Source organism: Micromys minutus (assembly GCF_963924665.1).
Source record: "Micromys minutus genome assembly, chromosome: 21".
In the NCBI taxonomy this organism is placed as follows: domain Eukaryota; kingdom Metazoa; phylum Chordata; class Mammalia; order Rodentia; family Muridae; genus Micromys; species Micromys minutus.
Window position 1 is genome coordinate 20,682,572 of NC_137956.1, and position 25,813 is coordinate 20,708,384.

General features: G+C 40.8%; 1 protein-coding gene across 1 annotated transcript; it reads right to left on the reverse strand.

Annotated features, from left to right (window-relative positions):
* On the reverse strand, nucleotides 1-25,372 carry TBX18 (T-box transcription factor 18; the record flags this gene model as incomplete). Its single annotated transcript, XM_080934754.1, has 8 exons — nucleotides 1-725; nucleotides 2,573-2,667; nucleotides 8,169-8,233; nucleotides 9,917-10,084; nucleotides 18,947-19,118; nucleotides 21,973-22,074; nucleotides 24,000-24,201; nucleotides 25,063-25,372. 8 exons carry the CDS (start codon nucleotides 25,370-25,372, stop codon nucleotides 1-3), a joined length of 1,839 nt encoding a protein of 612 aa, XP_080790880.1.
* Between the last annotated feature and the right edge of the window lie 441 nt (nucleotides 25,373-25,813).

A 25,813-nucleotide genomic window follows, 5' to 3' on the forward strand; every position in this document is an offset into this window, starting at 1 on the left:
TCAGACCATGTGTGCAGACACTTGAGAAGATGACAGAGTTAAGCTTCCTAGGGTCCTGGAGTCAAAGAAACTCTGCTGGCCCCCACTGCTGAGCAGGTGCACTCCTTCCACGGGGGGCAACATCTGCCGATCCGTCATGGTCCCACTCGGTGAGGACCCCAAGAAACTTCCTTGGGAAGAAACAATTTTCTCAGGACTGGCAGCCAGTTTGGGGGATGTGGAGAAGTTATACCCATACAAGGCACAGGGACTGTGTAGCCGGAAGGTGTTGTAGGAACCCTGATGGGTCTGGTTAGCAGCAAAGGCATTGCTGGGGGGAGAAGTCATGATGTACTGGAGTTGAGGGGACATTCCTGAAATCTGCATGGACAGGCTGGTCTGTGGGCAGCTGAAGGTGTCCCCATCGGTGCCGCCCATGGACATGTTCACAGAGGGGCTGCTGCTCACACTCACATAGGAAGGAGTCCTGGGCGGGGCAAAGGTCTCGCTGCTCTGGTTGGTGAGCCTGTTGTAGGTCTCTGCCAAGGATGTGCTGTATCGGTTGAGGGCAAGGCCTGAACGGGCGCAGGCTGAATAGTCAGCTGGAGCCAGGCTGCACAGTTGGCTGGTGTTCGGCCCCAGATGGAAGGTGGGAGAGGAGCAAGAGGAGCCGGACAGCAGGTGAGGGTGTGTAGCAGGAACTCCGTTCCCAGTGCCTTGGAGTAGAGCTGAAGAGCTTGTGTTGCCTATGAAAAAAGGTTACAGTGTAAAGAATGACTTCACCCACCCTGTCCTTCTTTACATTTCGGTAAGTTGTATGGTAATAATATGAGGTTACTTACAAAGGGGAGAATTACAAAGGTGCTTAGCTTTCAATGGATTCCGAATTTAGATCGAGTAGCTTAAGCAAACATACACTTGCTTGATGTTGTTAAACCAAGGACCGGTAAAATGGTTCCAATAAGCAACCACTCCTGACAACCTGAGTCCAACCCTTAGAACCCACAAGGTAGAAGAAGAAAAATGAACCCCCCAAAAGTCATCCTCTGACGTCTATACATGTGCTGTTCCCACATGCAAACACACCGATTCCCACAAGTAAATAATAATAATAATAATAATAATAATAATAATAATAATAATAATAATAATAACAAATAAAATAAATGTGATGGAATTTTAGAGGAATATTTTTAAGCCAAATTATCTCTCCTGGTAATGAGGAAGTTTTGTAATACAGCATATGGTAAGACACTCTAACATGTATAAAATTTTAAGTTTTATCTCAATTTGCTTTCTCTGAAATTTGTTTTGTTTTTTTTTAATTTATTTATTTATTATATGTAAGGACAGTGTAGCTGTTCAGACACACCAGAAGAAGGCATCAGATCTCATTACAGATGGTTGTGAGCCACTATGTGGTTGTGGGATTTGAACTCAGGACCTCTGGAAGAGTAGTCAGTGCTCTTAACCACTGAGCCATCTCTCCAGCCCACTCTCTGAAATTTTTTATGTATAAGAATAAACATTATAAATGCAAAACTTACCAGAAATTTTATAAAACTAAATTTCATCTAATTTTGCCTCTTGCCCCAAAAGTGTAATAAACTGTCCTTTTTATCTGTGTTACTTCCTTTCTCTCGACAGTCTTCCCTTTCTGCTGGTACACTTCCTTTCAGAGGACAAAGAATACTGGAAGGAAAGCACCAAACTGGTCCAGGATGCCCTGCCTCCCATACATCTGTAGCTTCTCACTGAGGTGTGTGTGCACCACTCAAGTCCCCTTGCACCATCCTTTGTCCCTCAAAAATCTCAAATCCAGCTAGAAACAGGATGGCAAAGCCCAGGCAACACAAGAGCAAAAGTCTAACAAATAAATGACATTGTGAAACTCAGAGAGGGCTGCTTAACTCTGCAGCCAAGGGCTAGCAATGATGGTCTCCCACCCCCTTCTCTGGATCTTCGGGCAGATTGATGTTTGCAAACTTGACATAACTTAAGAAGGGGTGGAGAATTCCAAAGCGCTGGACCGGCTGTAAAACCTTCATCATTCTAACAATGGTATTTCATTCTGCTTCTTTAAATAATCTAAAAGCCCAAAACAACCAATGCTAAGAACCTAAAGGATGTTGGAAAAAATCGGCCTAGATGGGCGGCCCAAGAATCTACCACTTGAGGAGGAGACACACGCTTGTGAGAAATAGGCCCAAAAATGGTCTGATTCAGTGTGTCTGGATATATCACAGACCTAATCAGGAAGACTTGTGAAGAGGTGGTAGTGGGGTAAGAGGAACAGACATGGGCAACTTCTCATGGACTTCTGAGTCCAGCATCCCAAGTCTCATGTAAGATGTCAGAGGAAGGCAGAATTATGAAATAAACAGCCAAAGCATGCAAGATTTAACCTCTAACACCAAAGGATGGTCATGGTTCCTGACCTGCCAACTGTCGGACGGAAAAGAAATGGGTCCTGGAGTAGGGCATTGTTAGTTATAAACTTAGCATTGGACTGTAAATAACAAAGTGTACTTTTCTTCCACATCTGCCTCTTCTTGGCGACTGGCCACAAGCATGACCCAGGAGACTGAATTACCTTGCTTTGGAATTCCAGGGATATCTTCAAAGGTGAGAGTCCGTAGTGATGGTCTCCAAAATGCATATGATTCCACCAGGGCTTCCAATCCCATTCTAAATGGTAGAGTGGGGACAAATGGAGTCTAATGAGGAACACTTGGGGTTTTCACTAGTAATAAGTATTTGACTGAATGATGTGGTATTGGCCATTCTCAATCTCTTCTACACTTAGTGGTGTGTTAGGAGATTGCCACAGGCAAGGACAAATGTTTTGGACAGGGTGTAGGAGGAGAATGGAAACCAACTACAATGCCTGCCAACAGTCTTAGAACCCTAAAGATAACACATGAACCCAAAGTGTTGAGCCCATCCTAGCTCCTGTGAGTCCAGGACTCTGAAGTGCTTTGGTGCTCTGCCCTTGTCTTAGGAGTTTGCCTTCTGACGATGAAGGAGATGGTTGAAAAAACATCCTTATCTCAAGATCCCTTTTCTAAGGGACCTTTCTTTTCATCATTCAGTACCCAGGAGGAAGAACCACTCAAAGAAAACCAACTTCTGATCTGGGGAACAATCTGCACTACCAACCAAGGTAGGCCAGGAGGGGGCAGCACTGAGTGCTCTCCCAGCTTTTCACAGTGCACAGGAAGGTAAGAAGTCATCTATTTTCTATACAAAACTCCAGACAGAGCCATCTATTCTCTATACAGTTAGTGGAGATGTTTTAAGTTATTACAAAGCCTCGCCATCCCTACTTAATGATAGCTGTATAACATGACAAACTTGGCTGCAGGCGATTTATATTACATCTATTTATTTTGAAACAAAAGCAACAGCTGTAAACACAAACATAAATAACTTCCTACCATAAGTCAGTCTTCCTCCCTCTTCTGTCAGCTGGCTAAAGAATACAATCTGGTATCTGAGGTCGAGCCTTTCCCTCAACTGTCTCTTCTCAAGGCAGCCTGAGACCTCGCTATTCATCCTCAACCAATTTGCTAAAAGAATGGCACTGCAGGGGCCAGAGTGTACCTTGGAAGCTTACCCCTCCTCCACAAAGCACTGGGTTCATCTAGAGCACTACGGAAAGAGAAACGCTTTCTTCAGGGTTAGATACAACCTGGATGGCTCTTGTGGCTGTAATATTTCTTACTATTTTCAACTCAGCTGACAGCATCCCGGTACCCACAAATCACGAACTAAGAACTAAGGCTAGAGAAAACCGCCAGCCAGTCATATGACCTCTCCAACATCTCACATTGCTGTCTTTCTGGTTAAGGTTTCACACCTCCTGCTGCGGTGAGCTTGCATTGGGACCTCGAATATCTCTTCAGTCTCAGAAAAGGACAGATCTAGGAAAGCTCTTGAGGGGCATCACTAGCTACACCTACACCCATGCTCTCGGGCTGCCACAGGGAGAACACCTCCACCTGTTTCTGCTGGGCTATGTGGGTGGGAAGAATGGAGTCTGACTTGTGACTGAATCACTGTTGTCCCAGGGTACTACTGTTTTGGGTAAAGATGCTAGCCTAGATCAGAAGAGCCAGTGACTATAAGACACAGTAACAAACTGTGTGACTTGACCTCCCTGAATTCAGTTTCCTGAGACGTGAGGACTGCAGTTTTGAAGCCCTATTATATGCAGCTATAATTCACTTCACTCTACCTGTTTTTTCTATTTTACTTAATTGTTTTTGTACATCAGACATCATACCTGTGACCAAACTGCAAGCCAAATCCCTGAGGTCCCTGGTAAACCGGTAATATTTTCTATATGGTAAAAATATTTCTTCCTGTTATTTATTTATTTATTAGTTTATTATTAGTTTTTATTTGCTTGTTTATTATATAATTTGTGGGGCCCGAGCTGTCTCAATACTGGGTTACTGTGAGTTGTATTTAATACTGGACTAATGAATGTTAAATAAAGCTTTGATGGTATCTCTCTATTTAGTTTAAATCAATACTAAATATTGACTACTTTCAAGAGAAAGGATTTCTCTTATTTTAAAGAATATTAGTACACACCTTTATTTCAAGGCAGCAACAACAAGCCACCTCCTTTTAAATCTCACACAGCTGAACTTTGATAAGGGTAGGTTTGGATACTAAAGATGCCGATGTCACTGTGGAACCGTTTTATTAAAATCAGGAGGTTGTAGAGCTTCACAGATATGCTTTGCTGCTTCGTGTGCTTTAGCAATGTAGCCTGGATTACGTCTCAAGTCCACAAATGAAACTCGTAGGGAGAAGTTACTGAGCACAGCAAATGCACAGCCCTGTGCGGAAAGCCGGAGAAAACATATCTGCTACCGGTGTTGTCACTATGACAACGCTGCCCCGGGCTCCCGCTTCACACTGCCAACTCCACAAAGGATTTCAGATATTTTGCAGGAAACAGTTATAAAATATTTATTAGTTGAATCTGGACTTTTGTTAAAAAGCCTTCATTTTCTCCAGTAATGGAGACTTTTCCCATCTAGTTAAAGGAAAGATGAAAGGCCCCTCCTGCAGGAGAGTAGCCAAGGCGATAATTTATACAAGGTGCCTTTGAACAACCTCCACATTTACCAGCGCCCTCATTTATGCTATCAAATGGCCGAGTTTATTTAGTAAGATGGTTATGTTTTTCCTGAAGTATTTAAGAGAAGAAATTTTTGTACCTTCCTGAGTAAAAACTTTTATAGGGTCAAACCTAAGGCCTAACTGCGGAATGGGGCTATTCTCAGCACATAAATTCACTCTCACATAGCAAATGCCTGCAGGAGGCTTCCAAGGGCTGAAGCTACTGACTCCTATAAAACAGGCTACAGAGCCATAAGTAGCCAGGGAAGGACATGTCTTAATTAAACAGAATCATTTGTATAAAATAGAACCAATCACATGTCTGTGTTTATCTTGTGTCTTGATCACCTTGTTTATTTCATGTGTGAGAAAAATAAAAGTAAAATTTTGTTTTAAAAAAGCAGTAAAACCACACAGCAGAACCTGGGATAATAAATGAATATTGCAGGCTTTTTCATGGACTTTCCTCTTTATTAATATATAAAAACGTATTATGACCCTCTGTGCCCTCAAAGCTCTACTCCCTCAACAAATCCTCACGTATTACATGGGTTTGTTTTGAGTTTTCAGGGAAATAATACATGAATTTGAAATGTTTAAAGTTGACAATTTTTTTTTCACAATGTTAAGGTCAGATTTTTTTAAAAACATAGAGCAGTATTTCATGAGAAAAGATGGAAACTTTATTCTATTAACCAGAAAGCTCTAGAGCAGAGGTTCTCAACCTTCCCAGCACGGTAACCCTTGAAGACAGTACTTCATGTTGTGGTGAACCCAACTATAAAGTAATTTTCATTGTTACTTCATAATGATTTTCTATAACTTTCATTGTTATTTCAAAACTTTAATTTTGCTACTGTACAGATCATAATGTAAATATTTGATATGCAACCCCTAAGAAAGTGTCATTTGACCCCAGTTTGGGACCCACAGGTTGAATCCAGGCAGTCACTTGAAGCATAAGAATATTGAATTTTAACAAGATTTAGAGTGTTAGGATACAATTCATTATTTCTGTCTGTTGACTTGAAACATTACAGGTTTTATTAGAATCAAATGAAATAACATAAAGCACCATCTAATGCCAAGCCTACATATTTCTAAACGGAGTGGGAGAACCAGCCTGTGCCCTCAAAACTCAACAAACAAGGTTGGGGGCTTAGTTTTCACCCGTGATGTTGATTATTTTCAATAACACTATTTAAATAACCAAATCTTTTCATTGTGCTGGCATATCTAGAATTCTTCCTCAAAATTTATCCTATGAAGCCATCATCTGGTTTCTTATAAAAGGCTCATTCACTATTACTTTCTATCCAAAATATATTTTATGACTATTCATAAATCATTGCCTCATAAAGGAACTTCTCTCCAGTGTCGGTAGCAATGAGGCCTTTCCCAAACTAATCAGCAGTGAGGGCATAGTTTCTAGTGTTTACTTTCAACGTCTCAGTGCGGCCTTCCTACAGATCCAGAGTTCCTATACATTGTTTTCCTACTTAAGAAAAAAAGTGAAGCCACTGCAAGACTCTAAAATGTTCTGATATAACCTAAGCCACAGAAGGGTTCAGCCAAGCATTCGCCAAGGCAGAAAAAGTCACCCCACAGGTTCCCTTTAGCCTCTGCACCTCTCATTTGAGAGCTACTAAACTACGATTTTTCCGTTTTCAAAATGTCTGCAAAGCAAGATAATCAGGAGCATTAAAAGAAAAATCGCCAGGCACAACTTTTCACCATAAAACATATTTTTAAAAACATAAAGCAGTTTCACTGCAGGAGGTAAATGTGTTAGTACCTACAAACCTTCCCATGGAGTGAAGCACTTCAAAAGAAGCTCTCCTATTGGCCCAGTCCTGTGGCTCCTCCTACGCTAAACTTCAAAAGAAGCTCTCCCATTGGCTAATCTTGTTGGTCCTCCTACACTAATTGGAAGGTTACTCTTCTATCATTGGATCTTCACTGTTTTCAGTATTTAAACTGTGTTGTTCAGGAGATGCCTACAGAAGGATAGCAACAATTTTCTTTAGCAACTGAGCACATTTTTAAGACCTGTCTGTCACCTACCCTGACCATTTCATCAGCTGAGAACACTAGAAACGTAGACCATTCCCTGACTTCTTTTCCTTCTAAAATTTCAGGTGAAATCGTCTCTCAATTATCGAGTATTTTCACTTCATTGAGACAAACCTAGTTAATACCAGTTTCAAAACATATCAGAATAGTTTGGGACGTGACATAATAAAGAATTTCAAAGGCTGCTTGCTATAAGATGTTTTAGGGATAGAGTGTAGCAAAACATTACCCGAAAGGGCATTAAGAGAATGTTTCTCTATTATTGCCCTCTCGCAACCAACAATTTTGTTTTTTAATGTAACGCTGAGATGTAGTGGAAAAGAATCATTATCGATAAATTTAGAAATTTGCAGCAAACAGAATGGACGATCTTGTCCTTGATAACAGTAATAGAGTGGAATTAATTGTTGCTGCCATTTCCTTTACTGCAAACACTGTAAAACACAGCACAGAAAAAATAAACAAGTGTGTGACTGTCAGTAGAGCCAAGACAAATTTGGAAACCGAAGAGCTGGGTTTCTTGGCATTGGGAAATGGTTTCATATTCCAGTTGGAAATCTGAGTTAGCAAGAGACTCTACCATACTCTCCAGAGAGAATCCGACAGCCTGTTATCACTAAGAACATCCTAAACCAAAAGTGGAGGCAGAAAGAACAATGTTTTTGGAATATGGAAGCCCATGAGTCATAAGGGCAGAATTCTCCATGGCTCCTCCAGAAATTGCATGCAATCTACCTGGCAATTACGTATATCTTCACCCCTACCACATGCACAAAGTTTATCTTAGGGCAGGCTAGAGAACTATATATTCTGTACCTAAGCTACGTCCAAGACACAGTGACGTTTACCAATTTAAACTGTCATAAGAAGTGATTCCTAGCTACGTTTGTTAAGTTAACCTTTATGTTTGTAATCGAAACATCCCATTTAAACTTCAAATATAGCTACTAGAACAACCAGAAGATTTTATTAGGAATTACCTGTTCCTTCCAGAGTCTCGGAAACCTTTGGCAAATGGATTCCTGTCTATCTTAAGGCGAGTAATCTGTGGTGTAGAAAAGAAATCGTGTCAAATCTTCTATAACTTTATAATTATATAAACTTATATAACTTATATTATATATAATTTATATTACATAAAATTATATAACTTATATAAACATTATAATATTAAATAAGAACATTATTTAAAAGTAAAGGTAACTGTAGAACTACAAACCATCCAAAAATTAACAGAGGATTCTATTGTGTTCCTTGTGTGTTTCAATATCCCGATAGTGAAGGTTGAAAGGTCTCAGACATCACCTAGAACTTCTGTGAAAGACACAGTTCTCCACCCATTTCCCTTATAAGAATGAGAATAAAGGGTTGGTTTGGTTTGAATATTCCTGAAGAAGAAAACTGAATAGCCCCCTGGTGGTTTTTCCTTGCTGACCATCCTCTCCAGCTGAAGTTACTCTCTCCTACTGAGGATGTGGTTTAGCACTGATTATCTTGTAACAGTGCTAGGGACCGAGGGTCATTGCCCTGCTCTCTAGTAGCAATTGGCATGAGAGGAAGTCGGAGGGCACAGAGCATCTCTGTGTATGTAACAGAGAGACAGGTGAAAAGGATGAATTGGGGTTTGTTATAACATATGCTGCTTTCTCTTCATGCACTAATTTTTCCCAAGGAGAAGAAACATTTTCTGTCCCTAACATATTTTAATAATCCTAAATGTCTTTAGACCTTCAAAAGGTTACTTGTGTATTTCTTCCTAAAAACCTAATATGTACCAGAGTGACAATGGGAACAGGAAAGGCTGGGCCCCTTCGGCTGGAAGACAGAAGTGTTGAGCAAGAGTGTTGAGTCTTTTTCCTGGCATCTTTGTGTTTTAAATTGAAATAGAATCACATCATTTCTTCCCTCCATGTTTTCCTCCCATGTGCATCCTCAAGTTGATAATCTCTTTTTCTCTCAATACTGTTTCATGTATGTATATATGCGCATGCATTTATACAGACGTATATATACAAATACACACACACACACAAACTTCTGAGTCCAGTTTTTGTTGTTTATGTGCAAATGGTTTCAGAACTGATCACTCTACATTGGACAACCAATAAGAGGGCTTGACTCTCACACTGTTGATGCAGTGTAAAGCAACCTTAAAGAAACAACCATTTGCCTAAACAGAAGTGAAACATCTCATTTCTCAAACTGTTTAAGCCATTATAAAAAAGCATCATTTAAAAATTGCTGATCTTTTAGACTATAATGCATATCAATGACCTGAAAAAATTGTTTAAATCATAGTTTTTTAAAAGTCCTTTTAAAAAACACCCACAAAACATACGGGATAAATCCTTCTGAAATATTTCTTATAATTCATGGGCTGTAGTTTTAAAGTCAAATATCATGTTCTAAGATACAACTACCTTTTCATACTTTACATGTCTATGTTTCTAGGAAACCAACTAATTCTAATTATGACATTATGATTCAATATCTCAGGATGAAAAGTAAAGATACACTGCCAATTGCAAGATACATGCTCAGCTGAAGTCATCACTGCAATAGCTCTGCTTGGGAGTCTGTGGTCCTGGAGATGTTGCTCTGTACACACATGCATATTGTAAGTGTCATATACAGCAAATGCTTTAAAGTAATTTGTCTATAAAGTAAAGAGACCTGGCTTGCTCTTTACACCTAAGGAGTCTAGCAAGAGGGCCACTGAAAACAATACCTGCTGATTCTGATAGGCAGTGACAGTCGTGAAGACGGTTTCTGGAAAGGAGAATGCCTTCACTCCCTCTCCCGATGGGACAGGCTTGATGGGGGACAGATCGTCCCCACAGTCTTTACGAATGATGTGCACACGTGGTTGGTATTTGTGCATAGAATGAAGAATGATCTAGATCAAGGGAGGAAAGTCACATTAAGTAGGAACCGCTCTATTGCAGTTTGGTGGTATGAACAAATATGTAACGTGGAAAATAACTTTTTGCACTAAATTCACATTTTTAAAGATAATTTCTGAAGTTAATTTAACAAAATACAGCAAAGCCACATGGTAGGGCTAGGAAGGCATCTGTAACATTTATATAAAAAATGCAAATCACTTTAATGAAATCTTCAGTACAGCTACATGAGATAAGCACCAAATTTCTATTGCTAAAGATACAATTATATATGTATAAAGATTTTATATATGATGAATTGAATAAACCCAGAGTCAATACCAATGAAACTAAAAATGAGATCAGAATGATCATTTACTTTGCTCCAAAACCCATCTTCTAAAAGATACATGCGGTCTGTTCTACAAAACCTGTAGTTTGTCAGAATAGTATAGTGCCCATGTCCCTGTTCAAACCTCACACTAAAGGCTGGAAAACCTGCCCTACCCAGAGTCTCTCATGTGAGTGCCAACATCCCACTCAGATTTGTCCTAAGGAATTGCTCCGGACTCAGAAAGATAATTCATATACAGAAATGGACATCATATAATCTATAACATGGAAGAACTATAAGCCACTTACATGCCCAACAATAAGTAGATTAGTCACCAAGGAACAGCTACATCTTGAGATGTGATATCACAAAGCTGTTGCTAGTGCTGTTTAGGCAAATTTTAGTCATATGATAAAATGCTGCTTTTTAATTTTAAGATGATAAAACTGTACCTAATTGTTTAGATATGTTTTATGGCTTATTAAAAGAGTGCTGTGGCTCATAAAGAGATATGAACAATGATCACCTCTGAAGATGGGATCACAGGTCAGTGTGTGTGTGTGTGTGTGTGTGTGTGTGTCTGTCTGTCTGCCGTGTCTGTGTGCATACAGGGGGTTACATTTGACTTATATCTTAATTCTTTCATAAACAGCAGATTTTTACATTTTTCTTGGGTTTTATTCTATATTCATAAATAATTTTAGCTGATGAGTACATAAATTTTCTGAACTCTAAGTTTGAAACTCAGGGCCTTGGTTATTATAAATCTAAAAGGCAAATACCTAAACGAAAGTCATGGGAAACGTGGTGTTTGACAGGTTTCATGTTGTTCCAGATGCAGGCAGTTTAATACGCCAACTTCAGAGCCTTTGGTCAGCTCACACACAAACAGCCCTGTACTCAGAGGATGTGCCTGCTGTCAGAAGAGCAGCCTTTACCCTTGGGATAGACAATACTGCAGTCAGGGATTCTTTTTGGGTTTTTTTTTTTGTTTTGTTTTGTTTTGTTTTGTTTTGTTTTGTTTTTTGTTTTGTTTTTTTCTCTAAGGTTTTTCCTGTATGCTGATGGAAGATATACAGAAGGAAGTAGATCTAAGGACCATGCCAACTCCACATGCCTTTGAGGGAGGCAGTTGAATACAAGAAACTGCAAAAGGGGGGAAGTGACCCTCATCATCACCCAAGAGAACACGGGCAGCAATGCACGGTCTCTTCCTAGAACTAAGAAGAGGAAATAATTTGAGTGAACCATTAGTATCTTTGACCAGAAAACTTTTACATGAGTGAAGCTACAAAACACAGTAGTAAACAAAATACTGCCTGTACCAGAGATATATACTGTGATATATACTGTGATGTGATATATACTGTGATATATACTGTGATATATACTGTGATATATACTGTGATGTGATATATACTGTGATATATACTGTGATGTGATATATACTGTGATATATGCTGTGATATATACTGTGATGTGATATATACTGTGATGTGATATATACTGTGATGTGATATATACTGTGATATATACTGTGATATATACTGTGATATATACTGTGATGTGATATATACTGTGATGTGATATATACTGTGATGTGATATATACTGTGATGTGATATATACTGTGATGTGATATATACTGTGATATATACTGTGATATATACTGTGATGTGATATATACTGTGATGTGATATATACTGTGATATATACTGTGATATATACTGTGATGTGATATATACTGTGATATATACTGTGATATATACTGTGGTTTGTTTTTTTTTTCAAACTAGTTTCAGTTGGTTTTAAGTAGGTGCGTACACTGTCATCATATGAGAGGTAATCCTTGCTGTAAATCAAGATAAAAGAACACAGAAATAAAACTGTATTCAAAGAGTCTAACTGCTAGCATAGTCTGTGAAACTTTTTTTTTTTTTTTTTTTTTTTTTTTGGAGACAAGGTTCCTCTGTGTAGTTCTGGCTGTCCTGGAAATTACTCTGTACAACAAACTGGCCTCAATCTGTCTGATTTTGCCTCCTGAGTTCTGGGATTAACGGCCTGTGCCACCACCACCTGGCCGGTAAACAAATTTTCAGTAGATGAGGAATGCCTCATGCTCATTTCCGTATTACTAGATCAAGTCCACTAATTTTGATTTTCAAAGATATCAAATCTAAGCTTTAATCTTTGGTCAAGTTTCTGCTCTTGCAGAGTTTGCTTACTGCCATTGTTTTCTTGTCTGTTTTGTCTTCTGAGCCTCACTAGGGGAAGGAGAACAGCTGATGTGAGGTCGGCTTTCTTACTTCCATGGAGGAGCATGCCTGTTTTATATTTTGGGTTCTGCAAGACTCTTCTAAACCTCAACAGATTGTTTTTAAATAGTAAGTTCTACAAAACCTACAGACTTCTGAGTCCTCAGAGGTCCCTAGGCCCCAGGCCAGTTTTCCTTTCCTGTCTCCATGCCTTCATTATGAATTTACACTACGTGGGCAGACACAGTCCCTGGGCTAGGCCCAACAGAAGAAACACACACGAATGGTTTTGAGCCTGTAGCTGCAGCTAATTGAGTCCCAGCTTGTGTCTCAGTCCACACCTGCAGACCTACCCTGGTCCTTCTCCTATGATTTACTATTGCAATAGCACACTCTTTCCAAAGTTAACATAAGCTCACAATTGGTCACTTTTAATGTAATAACTTTAATGTCAAATCAACTTTTCCCTCCTTTATTTAGTTAACTTTCTCTTTAGACAATTGTCTTGCAATAGGTATCTTCTAGGGTTGAAAAGTTTCAACTGTCCTGTTCTCTAAGCAAAGAACTAAAAGATCAGTGGCTGGAATGATGGCTCAGCAGTTAAGAGCACTGGTTGCTCTTCCAGAAGACCCAGGTTCAATTCCCAGCACCCACATGGAAGCTCACAACTGTTTGTAACTCCTGTTTCAGGGGCTCTGACACCCTCATACACACATACATGTAAGCAAGACACCAATACACATAAAGTAATTTTTTTTTTAAATCAACACACCAGCAGCACACAAATGGCAGCATCTACAAACTCCAAGAGAAAAGTGGTTTCCAGAGCAGAAGGGGAAAAAGGAGACAAAACCGAAATTTCATATAATTAAGCAAAAAGTGCACGACCAGCCAGTTTCAGAGTGTTGGAATAAAATGGTTTGGAATGGAGGTGGTAAATGGCTCTCTCTCTCTCTCTCTCTCTCTCTCTCTCTCTCTCTCTCTCTCTCTCTCTCTCTCTCTTACAGCCTTGTTTTATGAAAACTGTTCTCACAGACATTTCTCCATTCCGTTTTGTACATGTTAATCTTGTTTACTTATCTCCTTACCACGTTTTAAGAACTAAATTTGGGTGGGGCATACTGAAATAGGGTGCAAAAAATGATTAATAAACGCCTATGATGACACGTTAACTGATAAGGTATTTCAAATGTCTACAGGAAGTAGATTGTGTCCCTGGAAGTTTCGAGAGAACACTAGGCAAGCTCAGTTCTTCTTTATAATAGTACCACCATTTGTTTCCTAACGAGCTATTAAATGGAAGATGACTCAGTAAGGACGGTGCTCGCTGCCAAGTCTGAACCACCTGAGCCCCGCCTCTGCTGAAAGGAGAGAACTGGACTTTTGCTAGGTGTACACTGACCTCTAGGCTTTTGTGAGGGCAGCGACCCACAACCACCCATTTCCATAAATAAACAAAAATAACCAATTGTCCCATTCATAATAATAGTAAGCCAACAATGTTTTTCCTACTTAGTACCTGGGACCACCAGCCATTATTTTAAAAATATGATATCATAATTATAGCTTAAAAAATCATACTTCATGTGTACTTTCTCTACTGTCTGTTCTGTTTAGACAGGACTTGGGCAGGGGACTAACTATAATATTAGAAAAGGCACACAGACCTATAACCACAGACATAGTGATCTCACTTACAGACTTATACATGTTTTCTACTTTAAAGACTAGATTTAAGGGGCTGAGGATGTGGCTCAGTAGTAAAGCACTTCCCCGGCCTTACGCTCTAACACTACTAATTAATTAATTAGCTAATTAATTAATTATGAAATAGATTTGTAGCATAAAAAGCATACTTCTTTCTTTCATTTTTATTGGATATTTTATGTATTTACATTTCAAATGTTATTCCCTGCTTCCTGGTTTCCCCTCAGTAAACCTTCTATCCCATATCCTCCCCCCCCCAACCCAACTTCTATGAGGGAGAAGCATATTTCTTTATCTGACAACTTGATAGGTTGACAGATGGGGCTTCTAGTTTTTCAGCTTGATAGTAGAACTTGTTGATAAATGGAATTTTTTTTTTTTCAAAAATGACAAACTCTCAAGATTGGACTAAGCCAAGCAAGGACCTAAAAGTACCAGATAACAATGCCCCTCCCTACATCCCCACTCCCTCCCCTTTCCTCTACCCCTTCCAACAGTGTTAGAAGGCCAGCTATGCCTCAGTTGATGTAGTGTTGAAACTTTGTCAGTAAATCACAGGCAAAGTAGGATTGGGTTTGTTGCTGTTGTTGTTGATAATGATGTTATGTGATAGTGTGTTTTGAGCCCTCTTTAAGCACATACTTTAAAGTCTCCCAGCTTCCTTGTGTCTCTAATTCCAATGCCACCCATGAGAAAACGAGGCCAGGGGAGTGAATCAGACTTGCCAGAAATCACTGATGTGGTACCCTTCCCAACCACTTTACTTTCCTTCCTAGTGTGAAAGCTCAGCTGCCCCTCCTGCACCATCTTGTTTCCCCATCTGATGTTTCAAAGAGAAGGCATAAGAGAGTGTAGGCCTGTGTGTCAGGAAATTGTCAGCAGTGGAGACACCCTCCTACAAACCAATGACTATAGCTGCCCGACAGGGCCCATTTCCAAAGTGTCCCCAGCACTCTAGGTCTGAAGCTGTGGCAGCTCAAGATGTACTATCACATGTCCTCTGCTCTTCAGAGAGACGCTCAAGGAAATACTTTTCTCAGAAGACAGATTCTAGGAAAACAAGGAACCATGCATATGGTGAGAAACTATCACCCAAGTATTAGAACTTCCTGTCCAGGGGAAGGCCGAAAGCCACCCTTGGTTGTAGCATAAGGTTACACAGAATCCCCAAGGATCAAAAGAATCAACAACTATATCAAACTGAACAGGACAACCCCAATGAAAGAGCTAGAGAAAGGACTGAAGGACCTGAAAGGGTTTGTAACCTCATGGGAAGAACAATATTAACCAACCAAACCCTCCACAACTCCCAGGAACTAAAGCACCAACCACTGAGCAAACATGGACAGACCTATGGCTCCAGTTGTATATGCAGCAGAGGACGGCATTGTCTGGCATCAATGGGAGAAGAGGCCTTTGGTCCAATGAAGGTGTGTATTCCCAGTGTAGGGGAATGCCAAGGGTGAAGAGGTGGTTGGGAGAGGGAACACCTTCTTGATAGCCAGTGGGGAGGGAGGGGGAAGAGGTGAAAAAGGAGATAACATTTGAAATGTAAATACAGAGAATATCCAATAAAAAGCTAAATTAAAAAAAAACAAAAGGATCAACAAAGTTATCCCAACATTCAAGGATTAGCTGTGGTTCGAAGGGACATTGCCACTCCGAATCTCCCTAAATTTTCTTTTCTGAACCAAGTCTGGTAAAGAAGCTAAGGAATCTGAGAAGCTAAAGAGTTACTTTGGGGAAATCACACCATCTCCTGTGGTAGCAAGTCTGTCTAGTCCATGCCCACAAGACTTGGATTACCTGTGATCATTTTATGCTAACTTAGCTAGCAATGCTCCCAAGACCACAGAGTTCTCCAGTCACAAAGTTGCCTGTGCACAAATTTAACACAGTAAATTGAACAGTGGGTGGCTGAGAGATTAAAAACATCAGAAAGGAATTTGGGGAAATTAAACTCTGTCCTGTACAGTTAGAGGTGACAATGACTTCTTTTAGAATTGGGAGAATGACAGAAAGAAAAAGGCTCCATCCAAAAGCTAAAGTCCCTGAGGGTCTCTGCTGAAGCCCCGCCATGACAGCACCGCCTGCACAGATCCTGGTCACAAACGGCACCCATTACAAACACTTTCCACGGCTCTAAGTTGCTTTCACTTGGGCCCATCTAAGAGAGTGCACACAGCACAGGACTTCCTGTATTCTTCCTCGACTTTCTGAGCTGGGATGTCTGTACCTCTGGGAGCAGCAGATAGGGCAGTAATGTGCAGGCCCCTTCTCTCCCCTGGAGGCAAGAAACTCACAAAGCTAGTTTCTGCCTTCAGTGTCCTTGACCACATTGAACAATCTTCAAGAACACATTTTTTTTTTATTTTTGGTCAATGAATAATGTCAGCTGCACACTAACATTCACAATGGAATGCCCTTGCTCTTTGAGTTCACAGTTCTCTCCTGCTCCCCGCAGACACTCTTTACTTCCCTTGATTAAATAAACAGTCCATCTTGTCACAATTTTAAAAGAACAGTTCACTAGTAGCCAGAATGCTTCATTAATTTTTTTTTTTTTTTTTGTTCTTTGCTGCATTTAGATCCAAGTAACTGAACTTCAGTTTGGAACTATTCTTTTAGGCTTTGAACAAATATTATGTGGTAGTTAATTTTAATCTGTTAACTTGGCTGGGACACAGTATCCATATTTTTAGCCAAATAGCGCCAAAGATATTGCTTCAAAAATATGGCTTGGAGATAAATAATCAGCAGACATGTGAAAAGCAGATTAGTCTCTGTAGCAGTTAAGTGGCCATCATCCAATCAGTTGAAGGCCCTAAGAGAAAACAGAGTAAGGTCCCGGGAAGAAGAGAAAATTCTGATAAGAGATGAGCTTCAGATTCAAGTCATAACTTCAATTCTCCCTAGGTCTCCAAAAGATGGAATTGGCCGACTCTCCCATAATCACAGGAACCAATATTCATGTTTAATCTCTTTCTCCTCCCCCCACTCCTCTCTCTCCTACCTCAGACTCTTTCTTCTCTTTTACTTTTCTCTCACATACAAATCCATAATTGTTTTCCTGTATATATATATATGTATTATATATTGCACATATAATACACATATATTATACATAAATACATATTATATTTTCTGGGGACTGTTCTTTTAGATAAAACTACTACAATTAGAAATCTGAAATCACAGATTACTAAATCTATATATAAGATTTGGTTATGACACATACTATATATAAAGCCAGTACTCTTAACTAAAAAGTATTAGAACTGTAGGATGGTTATATTGACATAATTCTTTATCAGTTTATAGATTAGGGCACAATTATCTCTTTTAAAACATATTCTTAAACTGTAGAATTCAGAGGGACACTTACTTTAGGTTTTGAAAGAAAGCAGCACCAAGTAGCATCTAGTTTAAATTCCCGACTAAAAGGCAGAAAACAGACCCACTAGGATGGAGGTACCAGCAATAGCTTAGTCAGACAGAGGAAAATGACATTTTTCAGCGCTGTGATCAAGTGACCAACAGCTGTAAGGATTTCATTGTGGATTTATAAAAATAAAGAAAGAAAAGAAAGCTATCTACTAAAATAGATAAGGAAACCAAGTGCCTACTCTCTCCGATGCATTCTGAAATCATAAAGATGGCCACAGATTGTAATGTCATTGTCCTGCTTTAAAAGGTAGACACTGCATTTGTCACAGAAAGGTTACCATCCCAAGATTCTCATCAAGGTGATGAGACATCTAGACAGCTTCAAACCACAGCGCAAGCACTGAATTAATGTTGGTTGCAGTTTTATTGTAAGTGACTTATTTATAAATGACCTGTGTGTCTTCTTTGGCTGGGAAATAAAGAAGTTGGTGTTTCTTTCCTGTGTGGATTATTCAAAAGGCACTTCAGTTCTTAATCAAAGCTCTAACCACAGTACACCTAACAAAAATGCTAGCGTTGAACAGAAATCAGCGACATTCAGAGTTAGGGAGCATGAAAATAACCATGCAGAACCCTCCTAAAGTCAGCAAGCTGCTAACGATGACTGTCTTTTCGGAGTGGCTGGACTTGATCTGCATATCAAGTTTCAGCAGTTTTGAGAGTAAAGGGGATTATAACATACTTCGACACATTAGATGCCATTGCAAAACAATTGGGAGCTTGCAGATGGAACACACAAACAGAGTGAGCCTAGGTCATTACTTCAGTGAGCCTCATCTGGGAAAAGAGCTGGATGCTTAGAAGACATAATAAATCATCCCTGTTACCAAACTTCCAAATGCAGTTCAAGTATAATAATCAGCACCTCATGGGATTTCACATAAATTTTTTTTTTGGTCTCTCTGCCTTAGTTCCTTTCATTCTAACACAAAGCAAGTATCTGGTTTAAACTTAATAAATGCTTTATGGAGCACTTTGGCTATACACGTGGTCTCTGATATAAATACATGTATTGATTTGGCATATGTTGTCCACACACTGACCAAACAGAAAGAAATGTCACAATCTTAGCACTTTTTTAGCTAGGCTCTGGGCTGTCACCTGATGGTCATGCCAGAGAGGCTGTCTACTTACATGGCCTTGATCATCCAGTTCATTGTTGGTAAGCTTCAGCTTGTCGAAGCTGATCACTTGCCTCATCCAAGTCTCCCCAGAGGCCGGTGAGTCTGGATGAATGTATACTCTGGGGGGCACCGGGGAATCAGCATTTCCTGCCACCATCCATTTAGAGCTGTGGTAGACGTACCTACAGGGCAAAGACAAGACTATGAGAATGTGGACTACATATTTCTTGGAATTAATTAACAATTCATAGCAAATGTGCACCCTTTTCTAAAAATCTAAAACAAACTTATTTCTCTATGTGCCCCAAAGAAACCTTTAAGTATCCTTTGGAGTTTGTACTATGAGGCCTTGGATAGCTCAGAGTAAACATCTTTTTGGTGGCTTAGTGGAAATATACAGGCTGTCTCCTCCATGAACACCACATAGCATGATTCTAATGCATTACGCTTACAATAGACATAATTTACATTCTGATATTTTCCGTCTGAATAGTTAATGGACACATAGTCACTGTGAATCTGTTACTCTCACCTCTGAGTAAACCTAAATATGTCAGTGTCTTATTTTAAAGGTTTCTACTTCCTAAAAGAGAATTTCCCTTGTGGGATAAACATGAAGAGGTGAGACAAAACTGTTATATTGTTTTTTGGCAGAAAAACACATCATTATTAACATGTAGAATTTTTCCCCAATTTGTCAGCATTATAAGCAGAGAATAAACTAATTAAGGATAATTTAAATTTTTTGAGGAATCATAAAATGTAGACTATCATTAAGCTTTTGCGCTTCTCTTTCTTGACCTTCTAAGAAACTCACTTCAGTTAGCAAATACTAATTTCCGACTATTGGTACTCAACATGCAAAGCACACTTGTATAGACCTGCCAATTAAGGTTATTTTCACAATAAAAAAAAAAAAAAAGAACCAGAATAGCCTATTCTGTTTCCTTTAATATTCAAAAATAAATTGACACAGCCATTAAAAATAATCAAATAATAAAATTTCCAGAAATAAATAAAATTTTAAAATTCAACTGTACAGTTCAGATTACTACCTATCAGTGTGAATCTAAAAACAGTAGGAAGTTGGGGTATTGAAATGGTGACTTGAGGTTACATAGATGTTGCGTCCTGCACACATGTGGAGACACTGCAGAGAATTTATGGTGATAGCACTCAGGTAAGCACAAACACCTGTGTGGCAAATGCACATCCTTTCAAAACAGCACGGATGCTTTCCCTGCATCCGTATCTGCTGAAGCTCTTTGTCTCAGCTAAGGTTAAACATTTCCATGAGCTCCATTTTAAGCTCAATATCCCTTGTAGATTTTAATTCCTTTCCTTGAAGCAAAATACATAAGCAGGGCATTTGAATTAAATTTCAAACGTTAATTGCCCTGGTATGCTTTGAATAAATAAATTCCTATGAGCTCTTGTGATTATTAATTTTTCATAATGTTTTAAACGAAATACCACTCTTTGGCAGAGAATAAGTCAAAAATTAATTTCTGATACTGATAGAAAAGTTGGAAAATAAATGGAAACCTTAGAGGTGCATGAAAAAAAAATACCAGCACTTCAGATAAGACTTGGGTTAGTACCAAAATAAATAAAAATGTTCTATCAAACCTTTGCAAAATTATGTGTATTAAATAGTTCAAAATCCAACATGCTCTAAGAAAATAAATTGTACATGTAAACTTTCCTTGTAAAATATTCTAATTACCAAAGCTAAATGTATCCCAGGAAACAACGGCAACAGCAAGCTTGTGTTTTGCAGTTTGATCTGTTAAATGTAAGTTTCATTTCTTTATGTCACTGTATATATAAATCTAAAGTATATGGGAAAAGCTGGAGGAAGGAACAAAATAGAAACTTGTAAAAGGAGCGAGTAACTTAGGAACTCATTAAGGATTATGTTATCTTCCTCAGCACAAAACTCAAATTAGTATATGAACTTTAAGTCATATGTGCTTAGTGAATAAGTTTAATGCTTTCTGCTTTCTGCTGGTCAGTAGGTAATGCTAGCAAGACTCCTAAAGACTTATGCAATTAAAATAAATAACACAACTTAAATAGAAACCATAAATAAAACTATTATATTTAACACTTTCAGTATTTCACATGCTAATATACAAATTTAAAGCTGGATCCTTTGACATCAAAAACTGGTTCAGCAAAACAAGCATTCAAGTTTTTTAAAGTGATGGAAACCAAAGAATTTCATTTAGACATATACTAAACGACAAACAAAAATGCAACAACAACAACAACAACAAACCTTTCAGAGATCCTCACATCTCCCAAGCCCCCAAGCTTCCCCTTAAACAGTTTAGCATTTTAAACTGTTCTGATAAACAAAAGGCATTGTCATTGAAAATCACCAATTCTCTTTCTTGCAAGAATAAAAGCAAAGGCAGTTTGAAACTAAAAAACAATTGTATGTTTTCTGAATTTACTTGATGCCTAGAAAAAAGTATTCTGTTTCAAAATTAAAGAATTGTCCATTCCCAACCAGAAAAACAAGCCAGTTTTTTTTTCCTTTAAATTCACTACAAATTTAAAGATGATTTCTTGGCACAATAAATTATGAGAATTTTTTCTAACTTATAAACATGTTTTTCAAAAGTCATATATATATGACTTTTACTATGACAGGAAAATTAACATAAGATCAAAATAGGAAAAATATAGCATTAACTATAATGTGTATCTACAAACTTAAGTATTAAACACTTCCTATCAAAATTCTGTCGAAATTGTGAAGGGCATTAAAAATACATTCAATGTAACAATCCCGGAATGTCCCCTGATCAAAGCTTCAGTGACCAAAGGCATCTCTTTATCTATTAAAAGCTAAACAAACACTGAGTTTCCACATATGCTGGGGGACAAGGCACCAACTGAGCGGAAAGAACCTATGGTGTTTAGATCGCAGATCTGGGAACTCTTACAGCTCACTGTGGTGGGATGCGACAAGCAGACCCCTGCAGAACCCTAGTGTCACATTGCTTTGCTTGTAGCCCTCAGTCCTACCTGTATCTTTTGTTGTCCACCGGCACAATATCCATGGCGATGTAATATTGCTGGTGAGGATCTAAACCTGAGATCTTCACTCGCATTGCTGGAAACATGCGCCTGTTTGCAAAGGGAAGGGTTTGGTTTTGCATGTGATTAAGAATGACTGAAACTTCCATTTTTAATGTAGATGAACTTACAACTTCACTTTGATAAGGTAATCCTGGGTTTCAGAACATAGGATGTATCAACACTGCAACTTTAAAACTGATCTGTTGGACCGTGCTTACTGAAACATCAGTATAACTTACACATGAAAGGATTTTTACATGGGAAAAAATGTTGCTTTTGAAACAAAACCAATAAGCCTATTTACCTTACTGCAAATAATGAAATACATCAAATGATACACACTTGAAATTGCTGAAAGCGATAAAATATATTATAATGTGAAATTTTAAAGGGGGTTATAAAAAACCCACAAGGAGCCAATGTGCCATGTTATAACCAAACAATATGTTCTTTATTGAGACAGGACTTCCTGTCTGCAGCCTGGGAAGGTGAAGTGCGAAAGGCGCTCTCAGTTTGAAAGGTATAGTAAAACTTCTTTATTGGAAGCAGAAACTAAACACAAAGTATATTTATGAATTTCCTCCCCCCACCACAATCCCCCAAAATGTTTTCTAGTCTAATCACAATTATTGCTAATTAAAGCATACAAAAATTCCATTTTCTCTTGACTACCCAGATATGTGTATCAAAGGAGATGCTGAAGTAAACGCATGTAATCCCTTTAAAAAGAGCACAGAAGCAAGAAATACAGCAGCGCATTACCATGCATTAAAAACAGCATCAGTTTGCCCTTAGAAAAAAAAACTTTCTTTTAATGATTTATGTCTAGGACCCTCCAACTAATCTCATTTCTGTTAATTTAACCTTATAACACAAGTTTATTTACCGATTTTTCTACAACAGTGCTATTAAAGACCACTGCCAGGGAAAGGAAAGTCTATAAGTATTAACTAAACTTGAGAGTGGTTTAATATGCTGGCTGGTTTAGAGTTCTTTCAGTGCACCTGTAAGGTAAGGAGTAAAGGCCTTTAACTACATCCTTTATAAGACAACTGTTGCTTTGTGTTGGTGAAGAACGCATTCGGATCATTAATAAAAACTTCCCGAGAATGCAGAAGGTAGCATATGGGTTCAATAAAATATGTTTTTGTAATTTCTAATAAGTTTGGATACTTTTATGCTATCCAGGTTTTTACCATGTGTACTCCCTGAAAGAGCTGTGTGTGCTTTTTTAAAGATCCTTTAAAAGGACCATATTATTCTTAGATTTCATTACAGTAAAGGAACTCAGAACTTGAAAGTGCAAGTTTCTTGTACCGACTTCAAATTAATATGATGTGGCCAACAAATCCATTTGTTTGATTAATGAGGCATACATAACTTACACAGTCTAAAAAAGTGAACTTCTGTCCGAACGTTTCTGTATTCTGTAAATTAAGGTAGTGGGCTGATTTCATGTCTCTGTGTGTGGATGAGCTCGTGAGTGTGCGTGTGTGTGTGTGTGTGTGTGTGTGTGTGTGTGTGTGTGTGTTGTCTACAGTTTTAAAGATCAGAGTAATGATTCTTATAACAATACATGATTAAACACGACCATAGTGACTTTTCATGGTAGCCTAATATCAGAATAGCACAATACACCGTGGGCTCATGGTGCTGGGACAAATCTGGAAGTTTTGAATTTTAAAAAAGGAATCAGAGTATGCTAAAAAAAAATACAACTGATATCTAGAGCCTAAATAAATGCAAAGACACACAACCTAACTGTAACTGCCTCGCACTCCCTCGGAGCAAGGATCATGGATAACTTAATGCTGTAGCACCCATCTTGACCGGCCGGGATGGACCCTTCATTGTCAGCGCTTCCGGAAAGAAAGCAGTGAAGATTTAGAAAGGGCGCTACTATCTGGGGGGCTGTGGCCAAGTACAGGGTGGGGTAGGCCGGAGTCCCGGGACACCCGGAGACTCAAACTTACCTTCCGGCTTTGGTGATGATCATCTCGGTGCCTATTTCGTGAAAGCGCTTCCAGAGCTCCGCTCCTTGCAGATCCACTCTCGGGGCCTGCGCGGGCAGCGGGGTCCCCGGCCGGGTCAGACCGGGTACAGGAGATCCTTTCGGAGAACCTCCCGGGGACGCCAGCGGGGAAGCGCCCTGCAGGAAGCCATCCTCACAGCTGCCTGGACAGCAGAGGGCACAGACAGGGAAGCAGTGAGGGCGAGAGCCCGCCTGGGGGGGATCATTTCGGGGCCAGGCCCTAGGACAGTTACCCGCAGTCCTGCCGCGCGAGGCGATCAGAGCTGCCTTGAGGCCTCTAGGGTCCCACCGAGTCCCTAAGTCCCAGAGTTAGGTCCGCGGACTCCCCACGCGCCCCTCCTGTGCTACGGTCTGAGACTCGTCCGGAGCGCACCGTTCCGGGGCGCAGATGCCGCCGCCCTGATCTGCTCGGGTCACCCCTTCCTCCCTACTCCCCAGGCGGCCGCCGGGCCTCCGGGCCTCGTGCGAGGCACCTTCTGGAAACTTCCCCAAACCCCGCTCCAGCCGATCCTCACGGCTGCTGGCTCTCCAGGCCCCGCGGCACAGCGGGTTGAAGGGGGCGAAAAGTCAGCCCCGGGGCGCCGTGTGCATTCCGGAGGGCAAAGACTGTGGGCGAGCTCGCCGCCGCCTCCCGGGTTGGCGCACCCAGCTTTGGGGCGTCCTATCGGGTTTCCGCGCTTTAGCCCGCGCACTCACTCCCGCACGCGCCACGGGGGCTCCTAAAACTTTGAGAAGCCGAAAGCAGCAGCACCTCTGGGCTCGTCCCTTCCCGGCGCAGAGGCGAGGACGGCGGCGGCTCTCCCGGCTGAGAGCCCCGGCTGGACGGTGCGCGGAGCCGACGGGTCAGCGCCTGATCCCCCAACCTCCCCCCCACACCCTGGGGACTCCGCGGCGGAGGCCGGAGAGTACCCGGCGCTTGCGCAGCCTCGCCGAAGCTCAGGATCGCGGCAGCCGGGCGGGGACGCGCCGGGAAGCCGCTTCGGGGCGGGAAGAGGTCGACTCACCCTCCGCTCCGCGGGAGCCACAGCTCCGCTCCGCGTCCGAGCAGCTCCGCGCGGGCCCGGTCGCCGCCCCGGCTGCCTGCGGCGGGGGAGCCGCGTCCTCGTCGGCCTCGGAGCAGCCGTGCTCGCCCGCGCCTCCGCCACGGCTGCAGCCTGCGTCGTCCACCGCCCCCGCCGCCTCCTCGGTGGCCAGTTTCCTCCGCTTCTTTTGAAGCTGCTGCTGCTTCTCCGCGCCGATCAGCGCCTCCACCGAGAAGGCGTGCGCCTTGAGGCTTAGCATGCTGCACGGTGAGCCCCTCCGCTTCTCCGCCATCCCCGCCGCCCCGAGCCCGCCCGCCCCTCTCTCATATACCCGCGGCTGGGGCGCAAGCACGCGCTCGCCCTCCTGGCCCCACCAAACGCTCCGCAGCTCCCGATGCCTCCCGAGATCTGTCCCCTTCCTAGTTGCGGGCAAAACCAAAATTGCCGTTTCCTCTTTCTCTCCGCCGTTGGGATCCGAGGAAGCAGGAATGCGTCCGCCAAGTTTCCTTCCCTCTGTCTCACCCTCGAACTCAAGGATAGACTTCTTGACTCTCAAACCCTCCACCTCCTCCTGCTGCTCCAAGATCTGCCTCAACTGATGCGCCCGAGAGGACTAACACGGAGGGGGGGGAACACTCTGCGGACACAAATTAGGGATTGTAATTGAAATTTGTTGCCTTGATCTGTCAGCACTTCCAGGCAGGAGAGCGGTGGGAAGAACTTGCTCATTAGT